This window comes from Galeopterus variegatus, unplaced genomic scaffold (assembly GCF_000696425.1).
Source record: "Galeopterus variegatus unplaced genomic scaffold, G_variegatus-3.0.2 Scaffold717, whole genome shotgun sequence".
Taxonomy (NCBI): domain Eukaryota; kingdom Metazoa; phylum Chordata; class Mammalia; order Dermoptera; family Cynocephalidae; genus Galeopterus; species Galeopterus variegatus.
Window position 1 is genome coordinate 48377 of NW_007726828.1, and position 14530 is coordinate 62906.

Consider the following 14530-nt stretch of genomic DNA (forward strand, 5'->3'; position numbering starts at 1 on the left):
AAGTATATTAATATACTTAAAGTTAGTTGATGATGTAGTAGGGTCCAAAGTAACTTATGGTCTCTTCTAAGCGCCTCAGGGTTTGTTCATAGCTTGGTGCATGAAATTCTTTTCCTGTGTCCAGAAAAATCTACTGGGTTCTAGATCACCCTGGTATAGAATGTCTTTTGTGAAACTGGAATTCAATCTGTAGTAATTGGTGAGGTTACTAAACAGGATGTTTGGCTGATGCGCACTGCCCTCAATAACCTTTTAATGTGTCAACTGGTGGGAAGTGAATGAAGCATAAGAATAACAGGATGATTTGAAATCTACTGCATACTAAATCCTAGTAATATGAGAATATCTCTTACAATGATAAGAGTATTTATTAATATAAAACACAGTGATCTATGGTAATCATAGGGACCAAAATGTCTTCTATAATGCCAAAAAATGTGTTGACCTAAGGAATCAAGATTGAGTATGCTCTTCAATGTGCTACATGTCGCCCTTGAACTTATTTAAAGATCCCATAATTTTATTAATTCTGGGATCCAAAGAAATTCTATCCTTTGAAAGACTTAACATATTATAATGTAGATAAACCTAGGGATAATTAATGGAGATTTATTAAAATGCTGGAAGAGAAAATGTAGTATGCTCATGTTGATGACTTCAGTTCTCTACATTTCATTAGGCTGACCTAAATTAATGTGAACAACAAGAGGAAAAACGCAAAAGATAGAGATAATATAAAGGATTATTTAGTCTAGGCTTCTACATCCTGTTAGGACTGCACCTAACCATGTTGCTAAGATGCCTATTCCTACCAAAACGGGAAAGAATAGGTCAAATAACTATGAAGGGACTTGGGAAGATCTGAGTATATCTTCTGAAGATAACAAGGAGGAAATATCCTTGGTCTTCAAATACATTAAGAGGCATTCTGTTTTTTTTTTTTTTTTCCTTTTTGTCTTTTTTCATGACCGGCAACGGATCGCAACCCTCAGTGTCGTGCCCGTACCGGACCGGGACCGGCAACGGGATCGCAACCCTTGGTGTTGCGCCCGCACCTGCGGGAGCGCCGCCACGCTCTCAAGCGGCGCACTGTAGCAGTGCGCCACCGGGCCGGCCCATTATTAAGAGGCATTCTAATGAGGATGGTAGTGAGCTTTTCTCTATCTTTGCTGAGATTGAGGAAGAGGAAATGACTCTGACCTGTAGCATGACAGATTTGGTTTATGTAAAAGAAAGAGCCTGGTATGGAGAGTTATTAAGAGGATGAATGAATGAAATGAATAGAGCAGAATGTCTACAGCAAAATCTATGCCTCAAATTGACACTTAAGATTTAGCATTCATTTTTATAGCTGAGTAGTATTCCATTGTGTACTACTCAGCTATAAAAACGAATGAAATACTGCCATTTGCAACAACATGGATGGACCTTGAGAGAATTATATTAAGTGAAACGAGTCAGGCACAGAAAGAGAAATACTTTGACAAATGTAAAGTGCCCCATTATTAGTGTTTATGAACATATTCATTGCTTCTCTTGTAAGCATACCAGCTGAAAATTGGTACATGTTCTAAGAATTGAATAGTTGCCTTTTATAAATATCATTCATATTTCTTAGGAGGTTTACGCCTGGCATATATTAAGGAAATTACTTGCTTATTACTTTTCCTTTTAATTAATCTCATTATTTGAAAAAAATTTTTTTTTTTTTTTTTTGTCTTTTGTCTTTTTTCCGTGTCCGGCAACGGATCGCAACCCTCAGTGTTGCCCCCGTACCGGACCGGGGACCGGCAATGGGATTGCAACCCTCGGTGTTGCTCCCGCGCCCCGCTCAGCCAGTGAGCGTTTGACAAATGTAAAGTGCCCCATTATTAGTGTTTATGAACATATTCATTACTTCTCTTGTAAGCATACCAGCTGAAAACTGGTACATGTTCTAAGAAATGAATAGTTGCCTTTTATAAATATCATTCATATTTCTTAGGAGGTTTACGCCTGGCATATATTAAGGAAATTACTTGCTTATTATTTTTCCTTTTAATTAATCTCATTATTTGAAAAAAAATTTTGTAAAACAACTTTATGCCTAGTTATATCACTCAGAATTCACAAGTTTGAAATTTGACTGGAAGCAAAACCTTTTGGAATTTTTTCCCTAGAAAACTAAAATTTTTTTTACAAATTTTAAATAAGGCCAATACAATCTTTTTTGAATGTATGTTCGTGATGCTTGCCGGGCTGGCCCTGAAAAAAAATTTTGTAAAACAATTTTATGCCTAGTTATATCACTCAGAATTCACAAGTTTGAAATTTGACTGGAAGCAAAACCTTTTGGAATTTTTTCCCTAGAAAACTAAAATTTTTTTTTACAAATTTTAAATAAGGCCAATACAATCTTTTTTGAATGTATGTTCGTGATGCTTAGGATATATCCTTTTAGGATGTGGGAGGATCAAATAATTTCAACATCGAAAATTATTCTGACTGTTCACGCAGGGGGCTAACTTCAGTTTGTGGTGCGGTGGTTAAGACAGTGAGACTCTTGGGTGTCATTCACTCACTCATTTGTTCATTCATTATATCATTTAACAAACATTTCTGGGTGGTTGTTGTGTTGTTGGCTCATTCCTAGGCATTGGGGACCTGAGAGTAAACAAGACAGAAAGAACCTTGCCTTCAGGAAGTATACATTCTAGGGAGAGACAAGCAATGGACAATTAAATAAACACATGAGATAATTATAGAGGAAATAAACAGGTTTTGAAAGGGAGCCTTATTTAATCAGGGTGGTCTGGCCTCCCTGAGGAAGTAACACTTGAGATGATAGATTTGAATCCTAATCCTGCCACTTCCTAGCCCTGTGATGTTGAAAAGTTACTTCTCTGAGCTTCAGTTCTCTGGTCTGCGAAATGAGGATACCTGCTACTCCCTACTGGTAATGTGAGGCTCAAGCAAGATAGCAAAAGTAACACAGGACTTGACACATAGGAAAGATTCAGCCACTTAATATTAGCTAATTGCTTTTTTTTTAATCAATAAACTAACTATCACTGCAAAAAGATTAGGAACCAGTTTTGTTCATTACGGTGTATTCTGCTCAGGCCCACACAGAGGGTTGTTTCTCTCATGTTTGCAAGTAGAATCACATTCTAAGTCCTGATTTACCAATTTATATTAAAACAGCTGGAGATGCTCCAAAGGAAAGCTTGGTCCCCACTAACAGGAGTGCTTGCCAGCTGGTTGTCCTGACAAGGGCAGCTGAGTTCTAGCTAGGAGATTTCTGCTTCTCTCAGGATTTACACGCTCTCTTTTTCAGATCCTAGCCTAAGCAGAAGCCTTTTTGGACTCAGAAAAATTGTATTGTAGGAGGTTTTCCATTTCTGTTTTTTCTCCTTTTCCCCAAATGTTAAGTCAAAGCATGAAGAAGCACAGAGGATTTGCAGAGGAGAAACAGATGTTTACTGTTCATTTCATAATCATGGAGTTGGATGGATATGGAAGATCAATAGTAGCTTCCAAGACAGAACTGTACCAAAACCACCCCAAGGATCCCAGGCTCTTTCCTGTTTTTCAGGTTTCTTTTACTTCTTCCCATGAGAGTAGGTGTTCTCTGATTTCCCTCCATGACCCTTCCGAAGGTCTCACAGTCATGGTGATTATTCATTTTATAGGCAGCAGGCTCAGCAATTCACACTTATGCAGCTTTGTGTTCATGCCCAAGCTCAAGCTGGTGCTTGGTGAACACAAGTCCGCCTGGTTAGTCTTTTTACTGCTATGCTTTACAGTTTCTACTTGCCTCTGTTCTGAATCTCTGAGGCTCTCTGCCCACCCTGAACCAGCCACCCCAAATATTATTCTCAGCTTTCTGTATTCTCCTTCTTCCAACCTCTCTCTGTGTCCCAGCCATGGGTGCAGATCTTTTTTTGAGAGCACCTGCTTTCTCATTCAGGGATTTGCAAGCTGTTTCTGAGAGGCTCTAAAATAAACCTCTTGTGTTTTACACAATGTTAGAAAGTCCTAAGTCAAGACATTTTTTATGTATATCTGTTTTTAAGTTGCTTTTTATTGATTGATGTTTGGTTATAAAATTGCTTCTTTGGCTTGATTTATAGGCACCTTTATAGCATAAAGAAGGGTTTTCTGAACTTGCTAAATTATATTAGTTTAAACTATATGAATTTTTGATATTCAAATGGTTTTTAACTACAAAATGGCAGTTTTGGAGGTTCTACCTAATAAGAAATGCCTAGGATGTTTGTTGAAATTCATATTCAGAGCCCTTTCTCTTAAAGAGTCTGATTTAGCAGCCTTGGCATAAATCCAAGAATCTACATTTCTGACAATGAGGTTTTTTTAATGACTAGGCAAGTCTAGGAAATACAGGCATGTCATTTGTAGTTGAATAAATAGCTAATTAAATATGGCACTAGGGCAGTTTATGTTGTTTATCTGTGACTATTATATTTGATATATGCAATTTCAGCTTAGTGACTATGGTGAAGATTACTGTGTCAATTAAAATCTGTTTTTTCCTTCTTTGGGCACATAGCTAGCCTTCCTTGCAATTATGTGTGGCCTATTGTCTAAGTTCCCTCCAGTGAAATGTGAACAGAAGAGATGCATGACACCTGTGTGCCTACTCCGCCCCTCACTCTTCCATAGTCTTTCATCTTCCATTGTCTAGATACAGAGCACACAAACCCTTAGGCAATGACAGAGTCACAAGATAGAAAAGAGTAGATCCCTGAATGACTGCATGGAACAGAACCATATCACTAACTCAAATACCTACCCAGGTCTCTTATGTGATCAAGAAATTGAATTCTAGTTTGAACCATTATATATTAGGGTCTATTTGTTACAGCACCCTAGCTTACCTAGTAGTGTGGCACCATCATTATAGAAACCCAAGAAAGTGTGCTGTTGGCTTAGCTGATAGGTGGCAGATGGTGAGTAAACAGCAGGTTGGAGAGATGAAGAGCTATGTTATACTGTGGCAAAACATTTTGTAAAACTATTGTCTGTGAAACCTGGAAGGTAAACCTAGTTCCTACTGAGTCCATAGCACTTTATGAAAAGACTAGAAAAAGCCAGAATGTTAGTGTACATTAATTGTTACTTTATGTGTTTAGCAAGGTGTTACAAGAAAGGGAAGAGCTGCATTGTTTGTTTTTTATACAAAGATTGATAGAACACAGATATTAACGACCTTACAGAGTTGGAAAACTGATTGTTTCTGCATTCCACAAATAGAAGTTGCCATCAGGATTGCCATCAGGATTCTATTATTGCGATGTCCCATTCTTCCTTTTCTATAGGGGGGTTTGAACATTTTGGTTATCCCATTCCTTTTCCACCATTGTATAAGGGGTGATATGTATCTGGGGCAGATAATTTGTCTTCTGTTGGACCACAGGGAACCTCACCTAGATCAAGTGGAGAAAACAGTACATCAGTTACAGATGCTGGTCTTTGACCTGTTTGTGGTGACAGAATGGGACTCTGGATGGTTCCTCTGGGGAAAAGGGTGAGTTTGTTTTACCTGTGGGAAAAAGTGTGCAAGGATATTTGCTGGCCTGAGAGTCCAATGCAGGCAGAGATTGCTAGTTTCCATCAAAATTCATTCCTCCCTTCTTTTGGCACATAGGTGGGTTTCTTCCCAGCCTCCCTTAGAGTGAGATGTGACCTTGTGACCAAGTTATCTGCTAAGGAGTATGACTGGAAATGATGTCTGTCACTTCCAGGCCAGGCCCATAAAACCTTCTCTTCAAGTTTCTCCACATTCTTTCTTATTAGGCTAGTTAGATGCAGATAACTATGAGATCCTAGGGGATAGCAGGGTCACAAGATGGAAAGAGCCTGAGTCCCTAAATGACCACATGGAGGAAAGCAGTTCTACTGACTTGAATACCTGCCCAGAAGCATAACATAACAAGAAATACCCTGCCATTGAATTAATTCCTTACATTTTTTGGTCTATTTGTTATAGCAGGTTAGTATACCCTAACTAACAATGGCTTTTTGATTAATGTTATTAATCAAACCTATACACTACTTACATTGTTTACTATTCCATGACTTTAACTTACTCCATTACCAATGCTTTAACCTTGGGAAAGTTGATTAATATTTTTGTACCTAGGTTTCCTCATCAGTAAAATTAAAAGAATAATAGCATCTCATAGGATCATTGTAAGGAGACAATGAATTGATGTATGAAAATACTTCAGATATTCCTGAATCATAGCAAGGACCATATAAGTGTATAGCTATTGTTATTGTTTTTAATATATATTCTGGTGGCAATCTAGTTTCATAAGTACTACCGATATACTGCTTGTAGGTTTACACATGGCTGTAATGAAATTCATGCTGAGATTGGGAATGAAGAATGCTGTAGAAAAAAGTTGTATTGTGAACCAAGACAAAATACTTAAGTAAATACATGAGAATCAGGTCCTTTTGTTTTGTGAAAATCGAGCACATCCAAAAAGTGAAATTCATGCTGAGATTGGGAATGAAGAATGCTGTAGAAAAAAGTTGTATTGTGAACCAAGACAAAATGCTTAAGTAAATACATGAGAATCAGGTCCTTTTGTTTTGTGAAAATCGAGCACATCCAAAAAGTTGACAGACTTCCGAGTATTCAGAAACAATACCAGGCCATGCTGTGACTCAGAGTTGGCCCCTATTGAATTCATGATGGGATTTATCCTGTTTTATCTCCGGAAAGTTAACTGTTTGGATTCTGCTAACTAACCCAGAAGTGTCACGGATTTTTGTTTGTGGGAAAGTAGATGTTCAGCCAAATCAGAATCTGTAGCTTTACACAGGAGGTAAGACCTCCACAGATCCATGTGGATCTTGTGCTCAGGATTAATGAGGGAGACAGTTTCTGTTGAGTTTTCTTACTTGTCTTTTCCTGAGAGGCCTCTGTCTGTTGCCCACTTTCATGCTGCCTTTGTAGAGCAGGGCAACTGTATCCAAATACATAGACATTCAATTTACTGAACATCTCAGAGCCAAATTTGCTATTTGCCCCCAAGAAGAGGGAGACATGCAAGTTCTAAAAAAGCTATTTCGGAAATAAAATACAGCTTACCCGAAGCCCAACTACAATGGGCAGTTAGGTAGTAAACTTTATGAAGCATTTCCTTTTTTTTTTTTTCCTTTTTGTCTTTTTTACTGACCGGTAACGGGATCGCAACCCTCGGTGTCGCGCCCGTACCGGGGACTGGCAAGGGGATCACAACCCTCGGTGCTGCACCTGCACCGCACTCAGCCAGTGAGCGGGAACCGGTCTCCACATGGGATCCGAACCCTCGGTGGGAGGGTCGCCGCGCTCCCAAGCGGCGCACTCTCCAGTGAGCCACCGGGCGGCCCGAAGCATTTCCTAACCTGGATAGTGAAGGGAGCCAGGCTGTGTGAAACTAAATGTCTTATGCACAGGGAGCCTGTCCACCAAGGCCTGAATTGGCCACAGTCCTTAGTTTGTTGCCAGGTAAAGCTGGAATGCAGGACGGTCAGGGGTGGCAGATGGAATCTCCAGCCCTGGGGACATGAGTTTTCTTATGCCACTCTGGCCACAGCTACTCACTTTTCTTTCTCCCTCTTCTATTCCTTCTTTCTTACTCCTAAGAGAAGCAGCTCATGATTTTCCATCTCTGCAATATGTTTTGGCTTTCTGAGTGCAGTTTCCACCCCTGAAGCCTCTGAGTGAGCTTGCTCTCTTAAGCATCACAACATAGACTGAGAGGAAACTGTACATATGACTCCTGTCACTGTATCTTTAGTGTGGCCTCCCAGAGTGTAGAAAAAGCATCAGACACACATTACAATGCCCTGAAAGTGATACAAGGGGATTGGATACCTCTGAAACTTTGGGTTTTTGACTATCATTGCACTTAGAAGAAACAGAGTGAGTGATTTAACTGGCCTGTTCTTGTCTCCTCTTTTACAAACTTCTTTTATATTTTTGTCTAAGGTTAAGAACCTGGTGATTTATTTCATAGTCCCATGAGAGTTGCTTTAGGTTTCCTTGTAGCTTACAAAAAATGAATCTCATCCATTCTGCAGACACTCTCAGTTATCTTCAAAAAGAGCAAAAGAGAAACTTCTGAGTACATTTTCCCCAATGGGCAGAACTATGTCACAACCATTAATAAGCATGAGACCTTGTTTTCATTCACTTTTTATTATTTTTATGTTATTTCCCCCCCCCTGTGGATTGCACATTATTCAGCCCCACCCCCACCCCCTCCTTCTCTGGCCATTAAAGTTGTGACTGAGTCTACTTTGGGCAAATAACTATTTAATTAGGTGGAAAAAGTTAGACCTGACTTTCAGCTCTCTGTGAAAACAACTTCCTTTTACATCTCACTCAGCTGATAGAGTAACTGGATTTTCCTCCTTTCCATGAATTGTGTTAATTTCCTGCATAGGTAGCCTGGGTTTGTAAATAATGGCTTAAAGTAAATTTCCAAATTTGATGGCTCAAGATGAAAAAGCCCTAGGAGCAGTGGGTGACGGAAGAAAGATCCACATACATGATCAATTTTAATACAGAGGATGAGGAAAATGATATAAACCTGGCAACATTACAAACAGATTTCAACTGGAACTGGCTTGTTTTATATACCCATGAACCCAAACATACAAACCATGCACATGATCCAACTCACTCAACATGCAATCTAACTAAACCCCAAATGGAAGTCTTATCCTTATGACATATGTAATGTGAAACATCAATAGATAAGAATATTTTCCAGTAAGGGGTCTGCTCCAAGACTCAAAGCTAAAGATAGGATATAGATAAGATGCAAGAAGAAATGTGATTGTTCTGTGGTAAGCTGTCAAAGCTCTGAGGGTTGTTAGGACATCTTGAGTCATCCCTGATAGGGAGTAGAAAGCAGGGCCCAGAGATATTTCCGGGGTACACCTGTAGCAAATGCCAGTGACCCTTTCTGCTGTCATCCCATTGCCCTACTTTTTAGTACTCACTCTCAGTTGAACTTAGGGTTACTCTGAAATATGCTCTGGATATAGACACTACAAGTGTTTGAGTGGCCACCCAAAATTTAGGTCAGCTATGGAATGTAATGCAAATGGAAGAATCCCAAGTGACATTTACACATATAGAATTACACTATTTGATAGATGTGACACTATCCACTTAGGTCAAGGAAATTTAATGCTGTATTACAATTACAGTGGAGATAAAATGACTATTTAAAATGTGAACAGAATAGTTCAAAAATATAATAAATTTAATAAATATTTTTATTTGTTTATTCCTAAAGAGATAACTATTGGACCAGCAATTTGTTCATTTATTCATCAAAGTTTTAGTGGACTGGGAACTATCTAAGTTCTGAAGGGACTAAGATAATTAAGACATATCAATTCATTTATTCAATGCACATCTATTGAGAGTCTCATGTATTGGGCTCTGTTTTTAGAAGCTGTGGATAGCAAATTAATACATTATGTGTTGTCAAATAGTGTTAAATATTATGAAGAAAGATGTAGCAGGATAAGGAGTGACTGTGTGCGTGCGTCTGTGTGTGTGTGTGTGTGTGTGTATACATGTGAATTAAGTAGTGTGGCCCATCGAAGCTAAGGAAGATATGGAGAACAGTGTCAGGCTGGGTAAGTGCAAGTATAAAATCTTCAAGGAAGGAAGGAGTTTGGTGTGTTTGAGGAATAGCAAGATGGCTAGTGTGACTACAGCAGAAATACTTTAGAGGAGAGCGTTACGAGATGAGGTTGAAGAGATAACAGGAACAAGTCATGGAGTGCTGTTTTAGTCTGTTTTTGTGTTATGACAGGATACCTGAGACTGGGTGATTTATAAGGAAAAGGGGTTTATTTGGCTCGTGATTCTGGAGGCAGGTGCATCTGGCAGCGGCCTCATGCTGCTTCTTCTCATGATGGAGAGCTGCAGGGCAGCTGGTGTGTACACAGAGATCACATGGTGAGAGAGAAAGCAAGAGAGAGAGAGAGAGAGAGGGGAGGTGCCAGGCTCCTTTTAACAACCAACTCTTGTGGGAATTAATGAAGTGTGAACTTATTCACTCCCAAAGGAGGGCATTAATCTATTCATAAAACCAGGATTCAAAAAACTCAAAACCGTCTTTTTCTAGTTGGTTGGTGATTTTTCTACACTCAGTCATGCAAGTTAACATCCCACTACTGTTGCTCCGTATAGATAGACATATTCGTCAGTTATCAGTGGACATGGTAACTATTTTACAGGGACAATATATACACTCCATTACACCTTTTTCTTCTGAAGGACACTCTTGGAAGTACATTTTTCCTTGTCGTAGTCTCTTGTAGTTACATTTTACTTCCCTTTCATAGCTTTATGCGAGTGTTGAGAACTCATTCTTAATAGCTACCATGTACCTAACGTATGTTCTAAAAGCTTTATATATATATATATATATATTAATGAATTTTGTTCTCACAATCTAATACCTTTATTGTCCCTGTTTTTTATTCATGATAACTGAGGCACAGAGGTTAAGTAACTTGCTCAAGTTCACAGAGTAAATGGCAAAACCAGTGTTAGAACTGGGCCATTTGGCTTCAGAGCTCACCGATCTTGAGCAGTATGTTGTATTTTCATCCCTACTGTAATATCTCCACTTGCCGGGATGGGCAGCTATCAGTGAAAAATCTTCCTCAAGGGATGGGCTCTCTTTGATTTAAAATGCAATTTTCTAATGGCTCAGTAGCCCAATTGCAGGTTGTCATTTTAGAGTGAGCCAGTGGGGCCCAGGAACTGGATAATGGATCCAAATGGAGAAGAGGGCATTTAGGTGTTTTACAATTGACTGTAGATTCTCATTTGACTACCTAAGGACTTCCATTCAAGCAGATCCCATATGAGGAGGGTGGTAGTGGAAGGAGATAGTCTTTGTAATGGAGATCCCTCTGTTCATAGAAAAGATCATTTCATTATGATCCTACGTGTATGTGTCTCATGTCTGTATTTACTTTTCAATTGTACTGAAGGCAGATGAGATAATTATGTACTTAAAGATGTACAAATTGTAAATCAAGGCAACTATGTTTAGGAATGCCTACTATGTGCAAAGTATTGCTTTGGGCACAGTGGCTGTGATTTCTTGGGAGCTATAATAACACAGTAGTCAAAATCTTTTTTTTTTTTTTTAGTAGTCAAAATCTTTAAGGTGCTTTGATGCTCAAACAACAGTATGTATATACATAATTGAAATATAAAATAATTTGATCCTAGTGGAATCTTTCTGTGGTTCAGCCTTTGTTTAATCTCTAATGTGTTTTTTTAATAGGCTGACTTTCTCTCTAAAGATGGTTTTATCCTCTTTCTTCCTTACAATACATTGTAATTGGTTCACCCAATAAATGAAGATTTAGATAAATTTTTGTAAGCATTTGAAGCCTCTCCCTTTACTAGACTTTGGTTTCCACCTTTGATCTAAAAGTTTTTGAAATAAGGTACTAGACACTTACCCTTTCCTATCAGAAAGAAGGTGTAGAATAAATAACTTTTGCTAAGATGTTTTTAGGACAAGAATCTGAGTAACTGTCTCAAGGCACAGACCAGCAAATTTTATAATTAGTTTTTTTCTCAAGATGAAAGTCTATCTGTTCTTCTCATTATTTTGTTCTCATTAAAATATTCTTCTCTGGGCATAGTCATTATATTTTCAGAAAAGTTTAAGGGAGCCAGCATTGAAATTTGCTCTTAATTTCTACAAATACAGAAAAACCTGCTGGGAAATGGATATTCTATTCACTGTAGTTCTCTCCCTGTCTGCTCCGTCGTATGTGACAATATTAAATGTAGGAGGAAGAGGGGTCTTAGGTGATCGTTTAGCTCTGGAAAAGAAGCTACTTCCTGTACAAGGAGGATTTCAAATGGCCACATAGCAAAGCAAATACTCACACTGGTTTTCTGTGGACCATTTCCCCTTTGCTGAAGCAGACTAAAAGCCGGGGTGAAGGAAGAGAAATTTTCCTCTTACAAAAATCTCAAGTCTCTAATAACTTATGGTGCTGATCGTTGTGTTCAAAAAAATTATAAAATTTAGGCTACTGTACGCTTGAAGAATTTTATGCACTTGCACTTGAGAAACTTAATAAGATTTGTTTTGGAAATAAGAGAAAAAAGGAAGAGTCAAAATGGAAAAATTTAGATGGTGCCTTCATACTGAGAAGTATACCTACAAATTTCAGAAAGGTCCACTGAAAGAATTAAGTTGTGACTACAGTATCTTAACTGTCATGCTTTAAAATATTTTATGCTCAATTTTGCCTTTTTGGGACATACCTTCCATAGCTGATTCAGATTTCATTTGTATTTTTATTTTTACTTTTTAAAGCATATCAATTAAAAATGTTTTTTAAATCTAAGCTAAAGGGAGCCAGCATTGAAATTTGCTCTTAATTTCTACAAATACAGAAAAACCTGCTGGGAAATGGATATTCTATTCACTGTAGTTCTCTCCCTGTCTGCTCCGTCGTATGTGACAATATTAAATGTAGGAGGAAGAGGGGTCTTAGGTGATCGTTTAGCTCTGGAAAAGAAGCTACTTCCTGTACAAGGAGGATTTCAAATGGCCACATAGCAAAGCAAATACTCACACTGGTTTTCTGTGGACCATTTCCCCTTTGCTGAAGCAGACTAAAAGCCGGGGTGAAGGAAGAGAAATTTTCCTCTTACAAAAATCTCAAGTCTCTAATAACTTATGGTGCTGATCGTTGTGTTCAAAAAAATTATAAAATTTAGGCTACTGTACGCTTGAAGAATTTTATGCACTTGCACTTGAGAAACTTAATAAGATTTGTTTTGGAAATAAGAGAAAAAAGGAAGAGTCAAAATGGAAAAATTTAGATAGTGCCATCACACTGAGAAGTATACCTACAAATTTCAGAAAGGTCCACTGAAAGAATTAAGTTGTGACTACAGTATCTTAACTGTCATGCTTTAAAATATTTTATGCTCAATTTTGCCTTTTTGGGACATACCTTCCATAGCTGATTCAGATTTCATTTGTATTTTTATTTTTACTTTTTAAAGCATATCAATTAAAAATGTTTTTTAAATCTAAGCTACAGATTGCCAAATAGATATTTAAAACATTTAATACTTTTTCTCCCATCTGCAACCTCAGGAAAATGAAAGTAAAGTGTTATGGCACCAATTTTTATAGAAAAGAATGAGTGTTTTATTTATTAATCTTAGAATTTTCATTTATGAATGGCATGAGGTGGCATAATAAGTGGCAAGAGTATTTCTTCTACCAGTTCTGTGTCTAATGGTGATTTTTCTTTTTGTAGAAAATAATTGTGAGGGAATTATACACTACATCATAAAATGTTTACAATAAGAAGTTGATGAATCTTCAGGCAAGTGTTGAATAAAACCCCTGGCCCCCAAACCTACAGGGCAGTTCAGGGTGTTTTCCCAGTGTTACTCATTTGCTTTAAGCGAGGAAAGAGGTGTTAAAATACAAATTACTGCATGAATTGTTCTCCCACCAACCCCAGCAAAGTCCTTGGTTGTATGTTACACTGAACTACCTGGTTATTGCCAATACTGATATTATATCCCCATACTGATATTAGAAATAAGCCAGGCCCCTCTGAACTTGGGGTATCACCTCCCACATGGTTCATCTGGATGCAGAGAGTTTCCCACTTTTTCTTACCTGCATAGTGGTCAAACACAGTGGGCACGTATTCCTCTGGGAAGGCATCATTGGCATAGCTCATCAGCAAGCAGGTTTTCCCCACGGCGCCGTCCCCGACCACCACACACTTCAACATCTTCTTTTCCTCGTTGCCACCGCAGCCGCAGCTGCTGTCATTTCCCTCTTTGCAGTTCATTCTTGCGGCTCCAGCTGCTGTGACTCCTGCTGCTGCTGTTGCTGCTTCCAAAGCACATGAAGCAGTGGGGATCGAATGCCAGGCTTGAGTTTACTCTGCCTTACTTTGGTCACCTTGGATCATACAGACATGTCCGAGGCTAGCATATGCCCTATTGCTTACCATACCGGTAAACAAAAGTAACATACACTTGGGGGAATTATTAAAAGGGTTTGTCTCTTTTTCCTTATCAGTTTGAGTTAAGAAATCCTCATTTTCACAGAATTCTAGGGGCTTCCTGGCAGTCTAGAAGTTTCAGCAGCCTGAGGGTTTCACTCTGCTCTCCTCTTCTCCAGCCTGGCTGAAGTCACGGTGGAATTTTGCTAGATCTTCCTCACTTTCCACTTCATATCTAACATGGAGGAAAGCTGGGCTTTTCAGTGGAGTTTTTCCCCTTGCTTCCTCCAGCGTGCCGAGTGTCAGGAAATCATGGGTTTCCTGCTGCATTCCATATAGGAATTTTGAAGGAAATGTACAAGCGGGAGCGCTGCCGCGCTTCCCAAGTGGTGCACTGTAGCAGCATGCCACCAGGCCGGCCCCGAAAACCTATGTTTTACCTTTAGAAAAAAGGCTTGAGTATGAAGGTGGCAGCCAAACAAATCTGTGCAGG

At 38.7% G+C, this 14530-nt stretch overlaps 1 protein-coding gene across 1 annotated transcript; it reads right to left on the bottom strand.

Annotated features, from left to right (window-relative positions):
• Positions 1 to 5111: 5111 nt before the first annotated feature.
• Positions 5112 to 14328, bottom strand: LOC103589730 (rho-related GTP-binding protein RhoJ-like). Its single transcript, XM_008571771.1, has 2 exons — positions 13704 to 14328; positions 5112 to 5426 (listed from the first exon to the last, which is right to left on the bottom strand). The coding sequence occupies exons 1-2, from the start codon at positions 13879 to 13881 to the stop codon at positions 5338 to 5340; spliced, it is 267 nt and encodes an 88-aa protein (XP_008569993.1). The 5' UTR covers positions 13882 to 14328; the 3' UTR covers positions 5112 to 5337.
• Between the last annotated feature and the right edge of the window lie 202 nt (positions 14329 to 14530).